The sequence below is a fragment of the Tachypleus tridentatus genome, chromosome 11, assembly GCF_004210375.1.
Source record: "Tachypleus tridentatus isolate NWPU-2018 chromosome 11, ASM421037v1, whole genome shotgun sequence".
NCBI lineage: Eukaryota > Metazoa > Arthropoda > Merostomata > Xiphosura > Limulidae > Tachypleus > Tachypleus tridentatus.
This window is the reverse complement of record NC_134835.1, coordinates 18,523,243-18,546,538: the sequence shown is the minus strand read 5'-3', so window position 1 is coordinate 18,546,538 and position 23,296 is coordinate 18,523,243. Positions and strand designations below refer to the sequence as shown.

The 23,296-nt window shown below is 31.7% G+C and overlaps 2 protein-coding genes across 2 annotated transcripts in view; both read left to right on the top strand.

The window, feature by feature from the left end:
* The window catches only part of LOC143231300 (uncharacterized), a 19,646-nt gene extending 11,113 nt beyond the window's left edge, over positions 1 to 8,533 (top strand). The window contains exon 2 of the mRNA XM_076465851.1: positions 7,611 to 8,533. Coding sequence (XP_076321966.1) covers positions 7,611 to 8,533 — 923 coding nt within the window. The remainder of the gene's footprint in view (positions 1 to 7,610) is intronic.
* Positions 1 to 23,296, top strand: part of LOC143231727 (ran-binding protein 9-like) — a 165,469-nt gene that overhangs the window by 67,062 nt on the left and 75,111 nt on the right.

The window sequence follows — 23,296 nt, the reverse complement described above, 5'->3', positions numbered from 1 at the left end:
CCTTTCACAAGATGATTGTAGTTCTGATTGGATAACGATGATAATAATATTGTGTAAAATAACTTTCCACAAAGATGATTGTAGTTCTGATTGGATAACAGGGTAGCCACATATTGTCTAAACAACTTTCACAAGATGATAATAGTTCTGATTGGATAACGAGGTAATAATATTGTCTAAATAACTTTCACAAGATGATTGTAGTTCTCATTCGATAACAAGGTAATAATATTGTTTAAATAACTTTCACAAGATGATTGTAGTTCTGATTGGATAACGAGGTAATGGGTTATGAAATAACTTTCACAAGATGATTGTAGTTCTGATTAGATAACGAGGTAATAATATTGTCTAAATAACTTTCACATGATGATTGTAGTTCTGATTGGATAAGAAGGTAATAATATTGTCTAAACAACTTTCACAAGATGATAGTAGTTCTGATTGGATAACGACGTAATAATATTGTCTAAATAACTTTCACAAGATGATTGTAGTTCTCATTCGATAACAAGGTAATAATATTGTTTAAATAACTTTCACAAGATGATTGTAGTTCTGATTGGATAACGAGGTTATAATATTGTCTAAATAACTTTCACAAGATGATTGTAGTTCTGATTGGATAACGACGTAATAATATTGTCTAAATAACTTTCACATTATCATTGTAGTTCTGATTGGATAACTAGGGTAATAATAGCTTGTTCCAATTAACTTTCACAAGATGATTGTAGTTCTTATTGGATATCGAGGTTATAATATTGTCTAAATAACTTTCAAAATATGGTAGTAGATCTGATTCAATAACGAGGTAATAATATTGTCTAAATAACTTTCACAAGATGATTGTAGTTCTATTGGATAACGAGGTAATAATATTGTTTAAATAACTTTCAGAAGATGATTGTATTTCTGATTGGATAACGAGGTAAAATATTGTCTAAATAACATTCACAAGATGATTGTAGTTCTTATTGAATGCGAGGTAATTGTATTGTCACTTAAATAACTTTCACAAATGATTATTGTAGTTCCTGATTGGATAATGAGGTAATAATACTTTTCTAAATAACTTTCACAAGATGACTGTAGTTCTGATTGAATAAGAAGGTAATAATATTGTCTAAACATTTTCTCAAGATGATTGTAGTTCTGATTGGATAACGAGGTAATAATATTGTTTAAATAACTTTCACAAGATGATTGTTGTTCTGATTGGATAACGAGGTGATAATATTGTCTGAATTACTTTCACAAGATGATTGTAGTTCTGATTGGATAACGAGGTATAATATAGTTTAAATAACTTTCAGAAGATGATAGTAGTTCTGATTGGATAACGAGGTAATAATATTGTTTAAATAACTTTCACAAAATGATTGCAGTTCTGATTGGATAACGAGGTAATAATATTGTCTAAACAACTTTGACAAGATGATAGTAGTTCTGATTGGATTACGAGGTAATAATATTGTCTAAATAACTTTCACTAGATAATTGTAGTTCTGATTGGATAACAAAGTAATAATATTGTTTAAATAACTTTCACAAGATGATTCTAGTTCTGATTGGGTAACGAGGTTATAATATTGTCTCTCTAACTTTCACAAGATGATTGTAGTTCTTATTTGATAATGGAGTAATAATATTGTTTAAATAACTTTCACAAGATGATTGTAGTTCTGATTGGATAACGACGTAATAATATTGTCTAAATAACTTTCACAAGATGATTGTAGTTCTCATTGAATAACGAGGTAATAATATTGTTTAAATAACTTTCACAAGATGATTGTAGTTCTGATTGGATAACGAGGTAAAAATATTGTCTAAATATCTTTCACAAGATGATTGTAGTTCCGATTGGATTACAAGGTAATATTATTGTTTAAATAACTTTCAGATATAGATGATTGGCATAATCTGATTAGGATAACGAGTAAAGTAATATTGTCTGAATAACTTTCACAAGATGATTGTAGTTCTGATTGGATAACGAGGTAAAAAAATATTGTTGCTAAATAATCCTCTTCACAAGATGATTGTAGTTCTGATTGGATAATGAGGATGATTTTAGTTTTGATTGGATAACGAGGTAATAATATTGTCTAAATAAGTTTCACGAGATGATTGTAGTTCTGATTGGATAACGTAATATTTGTTGTTGAAATAACTTTCTTTTAATATTGTCTAAATAAGTTTCAGAAAATGATTGCAGTTCTGATTGGATAACGAGGTAATAATGTTGTTTAAATAACTTTCACAATATGATTGTTGTTCTGATTGGATGACGAGGTGATAATATTGTCTGAATTACTTTCACAAGATGATTGTAGTTCTGATTGGATAACGAGGTAATAATATTGTCTGAATTACTTTCAGAAGATGATAGTAGATCTGATTGGATAACGAGGTAATAATATTGTCTGAATTACTTTCAGAAGATGATAGTAGTTCTGATTGAATAACGATGTAATAATATTGTCTTGGCATCCAACATTATCTAGTGAGTGAAATTCAAGTGTGGAAACTGTAAAAAGTAGAAATAACATTGTTTTGGCACGAATCAGTAGATATAGAGGAAGAGACAAGTGTAGTGGATATAAAATGTGGAAATACTTTTGTCTTAGAATTCAACAAGAGTTAAAGATTTAAAAAGTGTGAGTCCTAAAAAAATACGGATATAATTTTGTCTTGGCATCCAACAATAGCTAGAGAGACTGTGACAAGTTTTATGGTAATTACATATCTTACCATCTGACAACAGTTAGAGGATCAGCGATAATTTTGAGAGGTATGAAACGTGGATATAGTTTGTGTCGAAATACAAAAACAGTTGGTGTTGGCCCGGCATGGCCAGGTAGTTAAAGCACTGGACTCCTAATCCGAGACTCGTGGGTTCGAATCCCGATCACACCATACATGCTCGTCCTTTTAGACGTGAAGACTCAATAATGTGAAGGTCATTCCAATTATTACTTGGTTAAACAGTAGCTCAAAAGTTGGAGGTGGGTGGTGGTGACTAGCTGCCTTTCCCTTAGTCTTACACTACTAAATTAGAGAAATTCAAAACAAACCAAATCCGTTAGTGTCAGCAGGAACTTTGAGAGATGTAAAAAGTGGAATTACTTTTGTGCAACAACATATGAAAGTCAGAGACAAGATTGTTATAAAACGTGTGAATAGTTTTCTCTTGTATTCCAATAATAGCTGGAGAGTCAGTGACAAGTTAAGAGTTATGTAAGGTGGAAATAATATTTCATGGTCACGAGAAACCCATTCGAAGTAAAAATGTATTTTTAAGACAGTTCGTATGGGTATTAAAACTTGAAGTGATGTACAGAACAATGTTTCGACTTTCTATACTTTATTTTAATTGGAAGAAATAATTATGTATCAATATTGAACACAACTAAAGAGACAAGGATAAATGTGTTTGTTTGTTTTTTGAATTTCGCTCAATGATACACGAGGGCTATCTGCGCTAGCCGTCCCTAATTTAGCAGTCTAAGACTAGACGTGATGCAGCTAGTCATCAACACCCACCTCCAACTCTTGGGCTACTCTTTTACCAACGAATAGTGGGACTGACCATCACATTATAACGCCCCCACGACTTAAAGAGCGAGCATATTTGGTGCCACGGGGATTCGAACCCGCGACCCTCAGATTACGAGTGGAACGCCTTAACCCACCTGGCCATGCCGGGCCAAGTATACGTGTGAGAGTTTACAGACCAAACAATGATAACTAGCTAACCTGGAAGAAATCAGATAATGTATTGCATTAACTAGGGTCGCATGCGACCAAATACACTCTGGTATGCACCTTTACATATACACAAAAGTCGGGTATATTTTTTAAACGTTTGAGCTACAAAGACTGTTACATTTGGAATATGTCTGGCATTGTCAATTAAGCCAACATCCAGGCCACTAACAACTGACCTTATTTTAGCAAATTGCCACTAACCACGAACCTAATCCAGAAAACAGCCCCTACTCACATATCTTATTCTAGTTAATGGCCCCTTAACAAAGACCTTATTCTAGAAAATAGGCCCTAACCACAGACCTCATTGTAAACAATGATCCCTAACCACAGACCTCATTACTGAAAATGGCCCCGAACCACAAACCCTATTATTTCTAACTACAGATCTTATTCTACGAAACTAAATGTGTAATTTAGCTTAAGCATTGCTATCGGCAATATTTACCATAGAGTAATTAAAGCCATGATTGGTCTTGACTCGAGTATATGGATCTGATACAGTAGTTACTGATTAAATCATTAAATGCAAGTAAAACCCAAGAAAAACGGGCTTCAAGACAGAAGTTACATAAGAAGTAACATTCTGACCACTCCACAAATATTATTTCAAGGGAACTACGAATACAATATCAAAAGCAAACAGAAGCTACGTATGAAATACACTCTTAACTTTCCAATACAGTGGTACATCTTGAAGGTAAACATGGGCTATTAAAGATCTGTAACGGATTAACTGATGCTGGTTGTACAACCAAGAAGAAAAGAATGCACTGACTTTGTGCTGAATTTAGGTTAGTGCAGTATGATGCTTGATCTATGATCCTTCATACAGATTAATGTCTAAAATTTTAAGGTGTCTTCTTCTAATTATGTACCATGACCACATGCATAACTTCTTACAAGTTGAACTTGACAATGAGATTAGACCAAGAACTATTTAAGTGATCATGGCAAAATTTATGTGTTCGAGAAATGATAATTAGTCTTAACGATGAACCAATGGATTATTGTTTATACAGCTGTATTCCTCACTGAAAATATATATTTGTTAAATTTCGCACAAAGTTACTAAATGTCTATCTGTGGTAACAGCTTTTAATTTTGAACTGATGGCGTAAGAGGTAAAGCAGTTAGTTAACATCCCCAACAATTTGGCTACTCTTTATTAAAAATAATGGGATTTATCGTCACATTATAAAGTCCTTATAGCTGAAAGGCAGACAGAACTGTTGACGATATCCCATTCCAATACCTGCAGATTGCAAGCACAGTGTCCGACCGAACTACAAGATTAAGCCAGTCCCTCTGAAACACACAAAACGAAATGGATATGTTCCTACAAAATATTTTGAAGCATATTTACTTATAAAGACCTCAGTGCAATCATTAACTGATGTATTAATTGAAGAATGTTACTGCTTTTCAGAACACTTGAAAATATTTACATAGATCAAGGTGAAAATGTTACTCCTTGTCTGCAGAACGACTGTACACATTGGAACTTCATCCAAATCACAGGAATAGCTAACACGTTTGTCAAATTTTTTAAACAAATTCTGCTCACTAGTAGCTCACCGCTAAGTCTGCTAACTTTTATAATACTATAAACCAGCTTTCATTACTTGTGGTAGGCAAAACACAGGTAGCCTATTGTGTAACTTTGTGTTCAACTACAAACAAACAAATTCTTGAAAATTTTATAAGCTCTGAGCAGATTGGCTAGCATGGCCACTTGCCTCACGTCTATGAACACATTGGCTAGGTGATCACTTGCCTTACGCCTCTAAAAAGGTTGGTTACGATAGGCTGACATTGAAAACAACATATACCAACAGTAACGAAACTAATAAGGTGACAGTAAAGATCCCAGTAACCTAACACCAAAGTGCCGTAGGTAATTTGACCAATAAATTGATACTAAAAAACACCAATGTGTCGACAATACATTCTCTAAACAAATTGGCAAGGATGATCATTTGCCTCAAGTCTTTGAACTAACTGACTAGGATAGTCGCATACCTTATGTCTCTAAACAGTTTGGCCAGGATAAGCACTTACAGCAGCATACAGAGCAACAAATACTCCTTACACTTATTAATGTCCTGCGTAGAAGTTATGTATCTCGCAGATTTAATATACAACCTATTACATAATAAGGAATATTCACAACTTTTAATAGGCTGTATGTTAAATCTGGGAAATGCATAACTTCAAAAAAAATCAGAGAATCAGCTGCACAACAAAGATGAGGTAATAATAACACATTTCTAGTGCAGACACCATATTTGGCTTTGGTACACAACAACCTGTTGGAAATAGTTACACAAGAATACATCTTACTCTTTGTTATCATAATTCTTCAAATTGCAGTCTTTAGCAAAAACCCTTAATGTCTTTGATAAGTTGAAGTCGTAATGTTCTGGCAGACTTCTTGTAAATATAAATTATCGGCACATGTGTAACATTTAAAATAATTAAAAATAGCAGCAGTTCCTATTTACACTATTTTAAACTTACTTAGGAAAAATAACTACTGTTTAAAGACGATTGAGTTTGTATGTTTTGTTTTGGAATTAAGCACATAGCTACACAATGGGCTATCTGTGTCTGCCCACCACGGGTATCGAAACTCGCTTTCTAGAGGTGTGTCTGCAGACATATTGCTGTGCCACTGGGGGCAGACAAGAAATAGGCAACACATACAGAGGATTATAATACAACAAAAAGAAATTCCATAGTAGACCTGGAGTGTATTAATTACATCTGGTCTTCTGCGGTAAGTTTACGGATTTACAACGCTGCTAAAATCAGAGATTCGATTCCCCTCAGTTGACTCAACAGATAGCCCGATGTAGCTTTGCTACAAGAAAACACACACATACACAATTACATCTGACGGTAGCAAAATAAAATATAGAAAAATTAGTTTGAATGTGAAAACTTCACTTGATGCGTACAAAGAAAGACGTCGAAAAATATTAGAGAAAATTAGACCAGAAATCTAAAAGGTTGTTAGAAAAAGAAAAGTGAAATGAAAGTAGGTCAACAACATTCCCAGAAAAATATTAAATAGTTAATAATTCAGATGTAACACTAATTACTAAACAACAGGAAGTGTTAGAAAAAGGCTTAGGGTTTGCATTTAAGTTAACGAATTATAGTAAGGAAGAATTTTAACAAATATTTAAACCGAGTTAAGTAAAATAAGAAGTTATTATAACGTAAAAGCTATTAAAATAGAATGTCATAAAATTATAAAAAGATTTAAACCGAACAATAATGAACAACATAATTATTATAAAATTAATAAAATATAATCGTTTGTAAAGTGAATAAAAAAGAACAAACTGAAATACTTAACAAAAGTGATCATTACAATGGAATAGGAGATATGTAGAAAGAAAGTACACACTCAAGAAAACACCAATAAATATATATCATGAACAATTAAAAACTAGGGTTAAAAATAGTATGGTTCTAAATGTCTCAAGAGAAAAAATGATTAGGACCTAATAAAGTCATTACAGCATAAATCCATAAGGTTTAACGTAGTACCAAAAATACATAATAACAATAAGTTTTAGACTCATAGTATCAAGTATGGGTACATTATCTTATGAAATAGTAGAGTCTTCTTTCTTGAGAAATAAAAAAATATATACAGTCAAAACTTCTATATAACTTGTAGCGAATTTCAAAAACAATAAATAGGAGAGAAGACATGATAGTGAATATCAAAGATAAAATGTAATTAATAGAAAAACAGGGTATTTACAAAATAGAATGTAATTGTAGTAGTATTTATATTGGACAAAAATAAAACAAATCCAAAGAAGTAGTGTCAAAAGAAGTAGTATCCAAAGAAGCAGTATCCAAAGAAGTAGTGTCCAAAGATGTAGTATCCAAAGATGTAGCATCCAAAGACGTACTATCCAAAGATGTAGTGTCCAAAGATGTTATATCCAAAGATGTAATGTCCAAAGATGTAGTATCCAAAGATGTAGTATCCAAAGAAGTAGTGTCCAAAGATGTAGCATCCAAAGTAGTAGTGTCCGAAGATGTAGCATCCAAAGAAGTAGTATTTAAAGATGTAGTATCCAAAGAAATATTATACAAAGATGTAGCATCCAAAGACGTAGTATCCAAAGATGTAGTGTCCAAAGATGTAGTATCCAAAGAAGTAGTGTCCAAAGATGTAGCGTCCAAAGAGGTAGTATCCAAAGAAGTAGTATCCAAAGATGTAGTATCCAAAGAAGTAGTATCCAAAAAAGTAGTGTCCAAAGATGTAGTATCCAAAGAAGTAGTATCCAAAGATTTAGCATCCAAAGATGTAGTATCCAAAGAAGTAGTATCCAAAGATGTGGTATCCAAAAAAGTAGTGTCCAAAGATGTAGTATCCAAAGAAGTAGTGTCCAAAGATGTAGCATCCAAAGTAGTAGTGTCCAAAGATGTAGCATCCAAAGATGTAGTATCCAAAGAAATAGTATACAAAGATGTAGCATCCAAAGATGTAGCATCCAAAGACGTAGTATCCAAAGATGTAGTATCCAAAGAAGTAGTGTCCAAAGATGTAGCGTCCAAAGAGGTAGTATCCAAAGAAGTAGTATCCAAAGATGTAGTATCCAAAGAAGTAGTATCCAAAAAAGTAGTGTCCAAAGATGTAGTATCCAAAGAAGTAGTATCCAAAGATTTAGCATCCAAAGATGTAGTATCCAAAGAAGTAGTATCCAAAGATGTAGTATCCAAAGATGAATGACAAGCATGTCAATATGTTGATATGTGGCGATATATATACATAGTGAAGAATCCAGTATAAACATAGTCTAAATATAGTGATGTATCCAATATAAATGTTATATAAATATAGTGAAATATCCAATATAAATGTTATATAAATATAGTGAAATATCCAGTATAAACATAGTATAAATGTAGTGAAATATAAATCAGTAAACTATACAGTATAAATGTAATATAAATATCGTGAAGTAAGAGTCCAGTGTTAACGTACTACAAATATAGTGAAGTGTCCAGTGTTAACGTACAATAAATATAGTGAAGTATCCAGTATAAATGTAATATAAATATCGTGAAGTGTCCAGTATAAATGTAATATAAATATAGTAAAGTATACATTATAAATGTAATATAATATAGTAAAGTATACATTATAAAGTAATATACATTATAAATGTATTATAAATGTAATATAAATATAGTGAAGTGTCCAGTGTTAACGTACAATAAAGATAGTGAAGTATCCAGTATAAATGTAATATAAATATCGTGAAGTGTCCAGTATAAATGTAATATAAATATCGTGAAGTGTCCAGTATAAATGTAATATAAATATCGTGAAGTGTCCAGTATAAATGTAATATAAATATCGTGAAGTGTCCAGTATAAATGTAATATAAATATAGTGAAGTGTCCAGTGTTAACGTACCATAAATATGGTGAAGTATCCATTATAAATGTAATATAAATATAGTGAAGTGTCCAATATAAATGTAATATAAATATAGTGAAGTATCCTGTATAAATGTAGCTTTATTTGTGTAGAATTAAGCACAAAGCTACACAATAGGCTATTTGTGCTCTGCCCACCACGGGTATCGAAACCTGGTTTTTAATGTGTAAGTCATAAATGTAGCAAATGGTTGATTATCAACCACAAGGTTAGTGTAAGTATAGTAACTAGTACACCAATCCAATACCTTTCTTAGTTGTCTACTTATTGTTACCATTTCAAACTGTTCTACTAGGTTTAACCAAGGATAGATATTTAAAATGACTTTAGGTAAATGACCAGGTGCATATCCTAAAACATTTTTTACTTATTTTTATACGATTCATTCTCTTAGGATTATATCTACTCCATCAACAGCCTGTGTAACAAAAATCCAATTTTTCAGCGAAGTTTCAATAAATGAAGTTATACCTTTAGTATACTTGATGAGGTTACGAAAGATAGGTTCGGTTGTAATTATATAGGTTCTAATTAAAATATATTACGTAATTTCACTATATTTAGGTTTCTAATTATATAGGTTCTAATTAAAATATATTACGTAATTTCACTATATTTAGGTTTCTAATTATATAGGTTCTAATTAAATATATTACGTAATTTCACTATATTTAGGTTTCTGATTATATAGGTTCTAATTAAAAATATATTACGTAATTTACTCAAAATATTTAGGTTTTTCAATTATATAGGTTTTCAATTACACTGTTATATATATACGTAATTTCACTATATTTAGGTTTCCTGGTGATTATAACATAACATTCATAAGTTTTAGGAACACCAAACTACTTTATATCATTCTACTCAAAATATATTATATTTTTTCACTTTATCTAGGGTTATTTCAAATACACTGTTATATATATACATTACTTAATCTCACTTTATCTAGGGTTATTTTAATCATCCTATTATATGTATACCTTACTTAACTTCACTTTATCTAGGGTTATTTCAATCATCCTATTATATGAATACATTACTTAACTTCACTTTATCCAGGGTTATTTTAATCATCCTATTGTATGTATACGTTACTTAACTTCACTTTATCTAGGGTTATTTTAATCATCCTATTATATGAATACCTTACTTAACTTTTCTTTATCTAGGGTTATTTTAATCATCCTATTGTATGAATACATTACTTAACTTTTCTTTATCTAGGGTTATTTTAATCATCCTATTGTATGTATACGTTACTTAACTTCACTTTATCTAGGGTTATTTTAATCATCCTATTATATGAATACATTACTTAACTTCACTTTATCTAGGGTTATTTTAATCATACTATTGTATGTATACGTTACTTAACTTTTCTTTATCTAGAGTTATTTTAATCATCCTCTTTCCTAAGAAGGTCGAACACTGTTTCAGATCGATCTATTATAATGATATCCAGAAAGTAAGAAGTTATAAGTATTTTATTACTGTGGATCACCGAATTTTTATCACAAATACCACTGCATTCTCAGCTACTAATCAGAGTACTTGAACCAAGGCACATTTATTACCAAAACATTCATCTAAAAATACAACAACAACGGAGAAATGAAATGCTTTCTTTTTTATGTTTTTTTCAGTACATTTAAAATTCGTATTGGGCAGGGGGTAAAATATATAAATAACCTGAGCAAGTGTAAATTTAAGGGTTCATTGTTCGCATTTCGCTGTTGTGATAGCGCATGCGTTAATTCTTACTATTTAAGTAGAATCGCCAAAGACTTATCGGTGAGAGGTGTTGATTAACTGCCCGTTAAAAATAGCGTTGTATTTAGTATTTGCATAAAATATATTAAGACGTTTCTACAGTACTTTATCAGAATATATATTAAGTTGTTTACTAATTCAACACAATACAGATGTTTTATTTATTTTGTATATAATATTCATTGTTTTTATCCAATGTTAGTATAGGATAATAATGGTTTCATCAATGTTTGTATAGGATACTGGTGGTTTTATTAATGTTTGTATAGGATACTGGTGGTTTTATGTAATATTTATAAAAAATACTAATGTTTTTTATCAATATTTATAAAAAATACTAATGTTTTTTATCCAATATTTGTACAGGATACTGGTGTTGTTATCGATGTTTGTTAGGATTTTGTTGGTATTTATATAATGATTTTATAGGATACTGATGGTTTTATTAATGTTTGTACAGAGTAATTGTCGTTTTATTCAGTGTTTGTACAAGATACTATTGGTTTTATTAGTGTTTGTACAAAATACTGAGTTTCATCAATGTTTCTACAGGATTTTGTTGGTATCTATATAATATTTTCATAGGATACTAATAATTTTGTCAATATTTATACAGAGTACTGGTTGTTTTATCCAGTGTTTGAACAGGGTACTATTTGTTTTATCAATGTTTGTTCAAAGTATTGTGGTTTCATCCAGTTTTTGTTCAGGATACTGTTGATTTTATCAGTGTTTGTACAGGATTTTGTTGGTATTTATATAATGTTTTTATAGGATGCTGATAGTTTTATCAATGTTTGTATAGGATACCGAAGAATTTTACTCAATGTTAATAAAGGTTTGTTGATAACGGATTGAATGGAGTGAACAACGTTTGGATAATGTTACGTCATCGTCAGGTACAAGTAGTTTACATATACAAAAGAATATACATGCAGTATGGAACAAGGGGTCACATGACCGGAGATTGCTTAACAAGTTAGTGAAGGACTTTAGCATGGCAACCCTGTTTCACCTGTTCTCTCCAACATATTCGTGGCCCAGATCGAAACACAAGTTATACAATGAGTACTTTATTTTCCCCTATATTGGTAGAGTTATATCACGACACATTTACTGCTTTCATTTCTACCGAATACATGTGCACTTTCTTTGAAACACAAACTCCATACACCTAGCGTTAACTTCACTATTGAACATAAAAGTAAAAAAACAAACAAGTATCTTCTCTTAAACTCGACATTATTAGATCCGAACACACAGTTGAAACCGAAAAACCCATATCCCATGGACTTCCGCTCCTGAATCAAAACAAATAATCCATATGCTAAATAAAACCTTATGAACACATTGCTGAATTGACTACATAGATGAAGAAATCAACCTTATAAAACAACACATTGCTGAACTGACTACATAGATGAAGAAATCAACCTTATAAAACATTTCTTCCACACCCAGCCCTAAACTAAAATTATTACCATAAGATCTTACAATACCAACATTATTTATAAAAATAATCTGTTATAAATGTCCAAAATTCTACATTGGAAAAACCGAAAAACTGGAAACCACATCCAGCGAAATTAATAAAAACGCCTTCCATGTTTATCACAATAACAACTAAAAAAAACACAGTATAGATATATAAAACAAGGTAATTTTTAAATAAAGAACTATATACCAACAAAAGCAAAATAAAGAAAGCTTTCTAAATTGGACAAAACAGTCCTACCAAGATACTCATACTAGGCTATAAAACAATCTCTGGCCCAGTTGTCCTCTTTATTCCATACTTTATGTACGATCCTGTCTATATTAACCTCTTGTATCTGATGATTAAAAACTTTGGACATTTATAATAAAATTTTTCATTACCCATTCAAACTGTCTCCAAACTTTAATTTTCAAAAAAGTGTGTTCCTCGTCATTAAATTAACAACTGTTATACTGACGAATTTGATCCAATGTTTGTACAGGATACTCGTGATTGTAATCCAGTGTTCCTACCGATATTGGTTGCTTTATTTCGTGCTTTTGAAGAATGCGGATCAATGTTATTAATAATTTATACCGAGTCTAGAGGTGTGTGTGTTTTCTTATTGCAAAGCCACATCAAGCTATCTGCTGAGTCCACCGAGGACAATCGAGTCCCTGATTTTAGCATTGTAAATCCGCAGGCTTACCGCTGTACTAGCAGAGGACTAGGGGTGTTCAGGTGGTAAGTTTGTTGTTTTTTTTTCATAATAACCTGCATGTGTTTTTTATTCGCAAGTCTTAGAGAAAAGTGAGTGTGTTTTTATTCAGTGTTTAGTTAAAAGCAATGTTTTAGAGAATTCATATAGCATAAATTTTTATGAAAAAAAACCGATATATATTGAACTTTGGAACATAAAGTTAGGTTTATACTATTGTCGAGGGTAAAAGTAATATTCGTCATCATTCGTTGGACTTTCATTGGTTTAGATTGTAAAGTTGGCATGAAGGTTTTTTGTTTATATATCTTGTTTCATATACGTTAATTACTTTCCTCTCCAAACACTCGTGAGAACCAAACAAAGGGACCTACATCGAAATACAAATTGCACGACTACGTCAACTCGTGGCACTGAACGTACTTTATATATTCTGTTTTGTTCGGTTTTTCTTTTTAGTAAGTCATTTAAATTAGGAATATTTATATCGGACAAGAACATTTCCTAGAAAATATATATTAATAAAAACAGTTTCTTTACCCGTTTTGGTTTTGGTCAATCTGCAGCTAAAGACATTTTTACAAAATACTTTATTGACAGAAAAGAGCCCGGCATGGCCAAATGTGTTAAAACGTTCGACTCGTAATCCGAGGGTCGCAGGTTCGAATCCCGGTCGCACTAAACATGCTCGCCCTCCCAGCCGTGGGGGCGTTATAATGTGACGGTCAATCCCACATTTCGTTGGTAAAAGAGTAGCCCAAGAGTTGGCGGTGGGTGGTGATGACTCGCCGCCTTCCCTCTGGTCTTACACTGCTAAATTAGGGACGGCTAGCGCAGATAGCCCTCGGGTAGCTTTGTGCGAAATTCAAAACAAACAAACACAGTATACATAAAAGAGTAGCCCAAGAGTTGGCGGTGGATGGTGATGACTCGCCGCCTTCCCTCTGGTCTTACACTGCTAAATTAGGGACGGCTAGCGCAGATAGCCCTCGGGTAGCTTTGTGCGAAATTCAAAACAAACAAACACAGTATACATAAAAGAGTAGCCCAAGAGTTGGTGGTGGGTGGTGATGACTAGCTGCCTTCCCTCTAGTCTTACACTGCAAAATTAGGGACGGCTAGCACAGATAGCCCTCGAGTAGCTTTGCGTGAAAGTCAAAAACAAACAAACAAAGAGACAGAAAGGATATATTCTTTTAAAAGAATATAAAATCTTTTATTTCAAAATTGTGAGAACATCAAATTATCTTGTTAGATATTGTAATTATAGGATTTTTAATTTCGGTTCGAACCTAAATTAACTAAAATTGTAGAAAATAAGTAAACATTTATTATTTACTAACTATAACTTAATTAAGATATTTTTAAGTTATTATTCAAACTATTATTAAGCCTATAGTTTTCAAACAGTTTAATGTATTAAATCAGAAATTTCAACTATTTAATCTCGGAAAGTGCTTAAGTATTGCTTTGAATATTACCAAGATATGTGAAGCTCTGAAAACATGGCTTTCAAGTATCTTTACTATTTCTTTAATTTATTTTTAGTTTTTTTTAAATCTCGAAACGTCATGAAGAATTCCCCAAACTAATGCCATTCAATATTTTCATCATGTAATCCCTATCTATGTTATTCTTAATGTATTTCATTAACTATCATTAGACTATTTGATATTTTAAATGTATCATTTCAGATGAAGTTCATGTATTTCTTTAACTGTTGTTAAGAAATAAAAATTTATTCAGTTACTTTTCAGACGTTCCTCTTTTTAGGCACACAGCGTCTAAACATTTTAACGTGTTTTTAAATCATGTATTTATTAAACGTTACAAGTTTTAAAGATATTTCAACACAGCTTAGGAAGACGTTTTACTATGATTTAGGCCAGTTTTGACTTTTTCTAAATATATATAAAACCTTTAAAGGTATTAAAGTATTTTAAAAGTCTTTCAAACACATAAACTTCCACGCATGTTGCAGTATTTTTAAGCCATGTTGAAAATTTCTTAGCATTTTCAGCCATATTGCTTTCAAGATTTTTAGCTTGTTTCTTTAAATATCATCGAACTTCCTTTTAAAGATATACAGATATGTATTATAAAGTAATTTTAACATGAATTATATTTCTAAACATATAATTAACAAACATTTTAACAGCTTTATTAAAAACTATCATACTTTTAAAGTTACGCACATTATTCAACACATTTTAAACGTATAACTTCGAAATCTGTACTTTTATAAGCATATAATATAATGTGTTTGTGTTTTCATATAGCAAAGCCGCATCAGGCTATCTTCTGAGTCCACCGACGGGAATCGAACGCCTGATTTTAGTGTTATAAATCCTCTGTACTAGCGGAGAACATATAATTTCACATATTTCAACGTATTTCTTTACTTGTCATTTAGAGTTTTAGCTTTAAAAATATATAGATGCAATTATTTTACCGTTAAAAAACTTTAGCTTTCTAAACGTACAGGTGTAGAAAAAATATTAAAATATATTTACAAATAACACAAATAATATATTTTATATTTACAAATAACACAAATAATATATTTTATATTTACAAATAACACAAATAATATATTTTATATTTACAAATAACACAAATAATATATTTTAGTTTGTTGTTGTTTTGAAATTTAGGGCTATCTCTACTCTGCTAACCATGGGTATCAAAAGCTATATTCTAGTGTTATAAGTCCGCGGATATAACCTAGATATAACTAGAGGGTTAAGGTATATTTTAAGGTCAGAAATATTTGCGTTAAATTCACAAGAAGAGAAAACATCTTAAGCGACGTTTTAACGAACACAGATTTTTAGCATTAGATTATAAGATGAATACATAACTTACCAACCCACGTTCCATCATTTTCCAAACGACTTCTTTTTACGAATCACAGCTAAACAAGTCGTGTCAAACAGTCTTAAGTTCGCATACATCACGTTCATTACTCATTTCTTGTTCTGAGATCGTGAAAAAGAACGCAGGATAAATTTGAGCATGCGTAATAATATTCTGACGACAATCAGTTCCATACACGTGGTCAATTTTTGAGAAAATCACAAGTGTGCCTTCCTGTTTTTTCTACAACTGACGTGATTGACTGCAGATTGGACATCTAAAAGTGAGTTCCAGGTGCGCTCTATAAATTTATTAACAGATTTTTCCTCAATATTCCCTTCTCCGTTTGATCTATTAAAGTTAATCACGATTTACATTCGTTGCTGTTAGTTAAAAAACAACAATGCTCATTTTCAGCCAGTTCTTCAATTGATGGTGTCGGAGTCACCCAGGTGAGTGGAATATGAGCAAGTTATCCACCTAAGTGAATGGAACTTGAGAACTGAATGTATTTTATAACTTTCAAAAATATAAACTGACGACCTTGGTCGTAACGTATCAACAGCATAAAATATTTGTATTTAATTACTATCGTAGCAAACCTTAACTATTATTGTTTTCTTTCTTCTTCATTATTATATATTAACAAATAAACTAGAAGTTTATTATTTGAATCTCTCTATTGTTAATAGTTATAGTGACAAATAACGTTGAATAAAAATATGTGATGACAGCCTTTTAAGTAAACAATGAAACTCACAAACAACGTTCACTATAGTAATACGTCACTGCACGTGTGATACACCGAAATTCATGTCTCAAAATTTTCAAAATCAACCAAACAACAAATTTTACGGGGCTACCCAGTTAAATATGTCTGTCATCGTATGTCTTGTAAACTACACAATGAACGTTGTGTGAATCTTCTGTTAATGTTTGTCATCGTATGTCTAGTAAACTACACAATGAACGTTATGTGACTCTGCTGTTAATATTTGTCATCGTATGTCTAGAAAACCACATAATGAACGTCATGTGACACCTCTGTTTATAAATTTAAGTCTCAGAAGCCAAACAGCAAACTTTGTAACTTCCTTATTTCTGTGTTACTGTTTCAGAAGCTAAACAGTAAACTTTGTAACTTCCTTATTTCTCTGTTATTATTTCAGAAGCCAAACAGCAAACTTTGTAACTTCCTTATTTCTGTGTTCGTGTTTCAGAAGCCAAACAGTAAAATTTGTAACTTCCTTATTTCTCTGTTACTATTTCATAAGCCAAACAGTAAACTTTGTAACTTCCTTATTTCTGTGTTACTGTTTCAGAAGCCAAAGAGTAAACTTTGTAACTTCCTTATTTCTGTGTTACTGTTTCAGAAGCCAAAGAGTAAACTTTGTAACTTCCTTATTTCTGTGTTACTATTTCAGAAGCCAAACAGTAAACTTTGTAACTTCCTTATTTCTGTGTTACTATTTCATGAAGCCAAACAGCAAACTTTGTAACTTCCTTATTTCTGTGTTACTGTTTCAGAAGCTAAACAGTAAACTTTGTAACTTCCTTATTTCTCTGTTATTATTTCAGAAGCCAAACAGCAAACTTTGTAACTTCCTTATTTTTGTGTTACTGTTTCAGAAGCCAAACAGTAAACTTTGTAACTTCCTTATTTCTCTGTTACTATTTCATGAAGCCAAACAGCAAACTTTGTAACTTCCTTATTTCTCTCTTACTATTTCAGAAGCCAAACAGTAAACTTTGTAACTTCCTTATTTCTGTGTTACAGAAGTCATAAAGTTTGTGACTTCTCACATCTATGTTTCGGTTTCACAAACAATACGTTGTACATCTACAGTAGTTTGTTGTTTTTTTTAATACTACTAAATATGAAACTTTAGTTTAATTTTAGGACTTCTGTCTTATATATATAGACTGTACTAAACCGATCAGAACTACATGTTAAAATCAAGAATACGCTTATAAAATATTTGTAAGTAGGCGGTTTGCACGAAATACAGAAATCCATTATGGTTTAATCAAACAGCGTCACTACAGCAGTCCACTGCCAATTTTAAACTTCCACGAAATCTGAAAATGGATTCTTATCAGATTATATGGATTAAATTTAGATACAAGTTCACAAACTTTCATTTAACTTTTACATTATGTTCTAAATGTATCTTCCATCTCCTGTTAATAAATTAAACGTCGACGCCCTACCAAATACTGTTTTAACTCTGTTACTCTAATATGCTTAACACCGTTCATTATTGTATCTGAAGTGTTGGTTCTTACACTTCGATTATCACTTGTCATGTGTTCATTAGTGGGTTAACCTTAGTATTATAAGTTACTTTATATTCACTCTCTTTTATAAAATTCGTTAAATGAAATTCTACAGTGTCATTAATAAAGTCAGCATACATTTGTGGTACGTACCCATGCAATGTTCCCCTATCTTTTGTGGTAATATTAATTATGGTGGTAACACGAGGTCCAACGTGTCTAATACTATGTCGTTGTACCCACCTTAAGCCTTTGTTCTTTTGTAAGACGACACCTTCTGCTCACAAGGATATTTAAATATATGTTGAATCTCAGTTTAAACTAGTAGAACTGGAACATCCTTTTCTTACAGAATTACGAAATTATATAAAAGTGATAGTTGACCAATAATGTCAGAGGACAGAAGTCACAAGGTACCCTGTCCACAAAGCAAGGTCTAATCTGCTGTCACTTCTGAGTTTGTCTGTCTAATACTTGTTGGGAAAACTGTTTTGCCCGAAAACACCAAAAGTCACTGTAGTTTGTATGTTAAGTCATATATCACAGTATTTTATAACTATGTAAAGTCAAACGTTCATTGTCCTTTGTAATTATGTTAACTCGTATAGTCACTGCAGTTTTCAACTGCGTTAAATCATACATTCAATGACGTTTATAACAACGAGAAGTCACACACCTATTGACGTTTGTAGATCTGTTAAGTAACAAATTCAGTAACGTATAAAAAGATGTTAACTCAGATATTTACTGACGTTTCTAACTGGGTTAACTCACTTTCACTGATGTTTGTACCTATATGTTAAGTCACACATCAACTCACCTTTGTAATAATGTTAAATGACAAATTCATGGTTGTATCTGTACTATGTCACCAACTTGTTGACTTTTTACAAGAGACACTTTCACTGACGTTTGTAACAACGTTAAAACACACATTCAAGACGTTTGTAACAACGTTAAAACACACATTCAAGACGTTTCTAACAATGTTAAGCCATACATATACTAACCTTTGCAACTGTGTTAAGTCACACATCCTCACGTTTGTAACGACGTTAAGTGACGCATCAACCAATGATTGTACCAACGTTAAATCACACATTTACTGAGATCTATAACAATGTTAAGTCATATATTCACTGGCGTTTCTAACTGTGTTAACTTACACATTAATGACGTTTGGCAAATGTGTTAAGTCACATATTCACTGACGTCTGAAACAATGTTAGGTCATATATTCACTGATATTTCTAACAGTGTTAAGTGACACGGTCGTTTATAATTACGTTAAGTCAGTAGCACATTCACTAACATTTCTAAATGTTGATAATGCATATAGTTATGCTTATAATTATATTAAGTCACACTTTCAATGAGGCGTATCAAAGAGTTAAGTGATACACTCACAAACGCTTTTAGCAATAAGTCACAAAACCACTAACGGTTGGAGTTATGTTAAACAACACACTTTGTAAATCTGTTGAGTCACTCATTTTGTAACATTTGACAAAATGTTAAGTGACAACTTCAGTAACATTTGTAACTGTATTAAGTCACCCATTAAGTGATGTTAGTAACTGTGTTAAATGTCACTTATCTGACGTTTCTAAAAGTCACACACTCATGGTAACAACGTTAAGTCACACATTCACAGACGTCTGATACAAAGCTAAGTGAAAAGTTCACTGGTATTTATAACAAAGTTAACTAACACATACACTGTCTTCGTAACTGTTTTATGTAACACATTCATGTAACTATATTAACATTCATATCCACTGACTTTCTACTGTGTTAACTAACACATTCAGTGACGTTAACAATTAGCGAAAACACTAACACTTATAACTATGTTCATCACACATATAAAGACTTGTAAGTGTGTTAGGTTACACATTTACTGAGGTTTGTAACAACGTTATGTTACGCTTTTACTGATATTTGTAAACAACTGACATTCACGGTCTTATGTAACACATTTACTGACGTTGGTAATAATGTAAGATCACACCTTCAAGACATTTGTAACAACGTTAAGTAACACATAATCTTTTACATAACAATGTAAAGCCACACATACACTAACGTTTGTAACAACGTTAAGTAACACATAATCTTTTACATAACAATGTAAAGCCACACATACACTAACGTTTGTAACAAAGTTAAGTCACAAATTCGCTGACTTTGGAACTATGTTAAGTTACACATTTAGTAGCGTTTGTAACTGTGTTAAATGACATTTGTAATTATGATAAGTCACATACTCGCTGTAACTATGTTAAATCAAAGATTCACTAACGGTTATAAGTATGTAAAGTCGCAATTTCGCTAACGGTTATAATTATGTTAAGTCTCGTATTCAATAATTTTGTATCTATATTAACCAACATATTCACTGTGTTTCTACTGTGTTAAGTCACACATTCGCTGGCGTTTATAAAACTGTTAAGTCACATATTCATTTACGTTTGTAACTGTTCAGTCACACATTCATTTACGTTTGTAACTGTTCAGTCACACCGTGTAAACTAAAACATGTATTGACGTTTATAACATGTTAAGTCAGACATTCATAAACAATGAGATATACAGCGACTCATAAGATATATAGCAAATTATAAGATATGAAATAATGATGTTTGTTTTTGAAATTTGCGCAAAGTTAAATGAGAGCTATCCGCGCTAGCCGACCCTAATTTAGCACGGTAACACTAGAGGGCAGTCATGAACACCCACCGCCAACTTTTGGGCTACTCTTTTACCAACGAATAATGGGATTGATCGCAACATAATAGCGCTCCCTCGGCTGAAAGAGCAAACATGTTTGGTGTGAGAAGGATTCGATCTCGCGACTCTCAAATTACGAGTCGAGCGCTCTAACTACCTGGCCATGCCAGGTCACAAGCGTTGAGATACACAAAACTTATAAGATACACCACAACGTATAAGACACATAACAACTTATAATCTTATATGGTACATAACATCTTATAGGATATACAGCAAATTATAAGATTTATCTAAAATTATAAGATACGCAGCAAATCATAAAATACACAGTAATTTATAAGATAGATTTTTGTTTGTTTGTTTTTGAATTTCGCACAAAGCTACTCGAGGGCTATCTGTGCTAGCCGTTCCTAATTTAGCAGTGTAAGACTGGAGGGAAGGCAGCTAGTCATCACTACCTACCTCCAACTCTTGGGCTACTCTTTTACCAACAAATAGTGGGATTGACCGTGAAATTATAACGCCCTCACGGCTGAAAGGGCGAGCATGTTTGGCGCGACGGGGATGCGAACCCGCGACCCTCAGATTACGAATCGCACGCCTTAACACGCTTGGATATAAGATAGAAAACAACTGATGAGATAAACAGTAATTTGTATGATTATTGAAGCTTATAAGATACACAGCAACTTATAAGATGCATAGAAACTATAAGAAACACAGCAACACATAAGATATACACCAACTTATAAGATACACAGCAACACATACGATATACACCAACTTATAAGATACACAGCAACTTATAAGATACATAGAAACTATAAGAAACACAGCAACACATACGATACACAGCAACTTGTAAGATACATAGAAACTTATAAGATACACAGCAACTTATAAGATGCATAGAAACTTATAAGATACATAGAAACTTATAAGATACATAGAAACTTATAAGATACATAGAAACTATAAGAAACACAGCAACACATAAGATATACACCAACTTATAAGCTACATAGAAACTATAAGAAACACAGCAACACATAAGATACACAGCAACTTATAAGATACACAGCAACTTATAAGCTACATAGAAACTATAATAAACACAGCAACACATACGATACACAGCAACTTATAAGATACATAGAAACTTATAAGATACACAGCAACTTATAAGATGCATAGAAACTTATAAGATACACAGAAACAATAAGAAACACAGCAACACATAAGATATACAACTTATAAGCTACAATAAGACTTACAAAAATTTATAAAATATATATATAAAGACTTACAAAATACACAACTTACAGTTATACAACATATTATAAGGTATAAAGCAATTTATAGGATACACAATAAAACTGATAACATACATAGCAATTTGTAAGTTACACCACAACTTATAAGGTACAGAATAAATAATAAGACATGCAGAAACTTATAATAGAAGAAGTATCTTATATGATATACAGCAACTTATATCATACAAATCAACTTACAAGATATAATGTGTTTGATGTTATTCTATATAATAAATCAGCAAGCCTGGGCAGTTGAGGTCGAACTTAGAAAACAAAGAAATTACTAACGAATATTTAATGAAAGCAATAACCAGTGACGTGTATCCAAATATTTTAAATATAAAATAATTTATATATATTCAGCAATAACCAGTGGCGTGTATCCAAATATCTTAAATATAAAATAATTTATATATATTCAGTAATAACCAGTGACGTGTATCCAAATATCTTAAATATGAAATAATTTATATATATTCAGTAATAACCAGTGACGTGTATCCAAATATCTTAAATATAAAATAATTTATATATATTCGAGGATATAATTAGCTGACAGTATTAATTATTTTCTCGGTGGGACCAACTACTGTTTTATATAAAGCTAAAACACCATATAATAAAACCTATATCATTTGACAAATTGTTTTGGATGGGTTTGGAATACTTGACGAAGTAAAATCTTTATTTCAACGTTAAAACATTTATTTTCCGTTTGTTTTTGTTTTTGGGAACTGATATTTAAAACCAATACGGCACTTGTTCCAAACGGTCAGGACTTAAACCCCAAAGGTTCACACATAACCTTCCGTTATAATGTTATACTGACCAGTAGTAAAGCAACCAGCTGCGCTCGTCACTATAAAGTCGTTGTATGACTTTTTGAACCTATAATG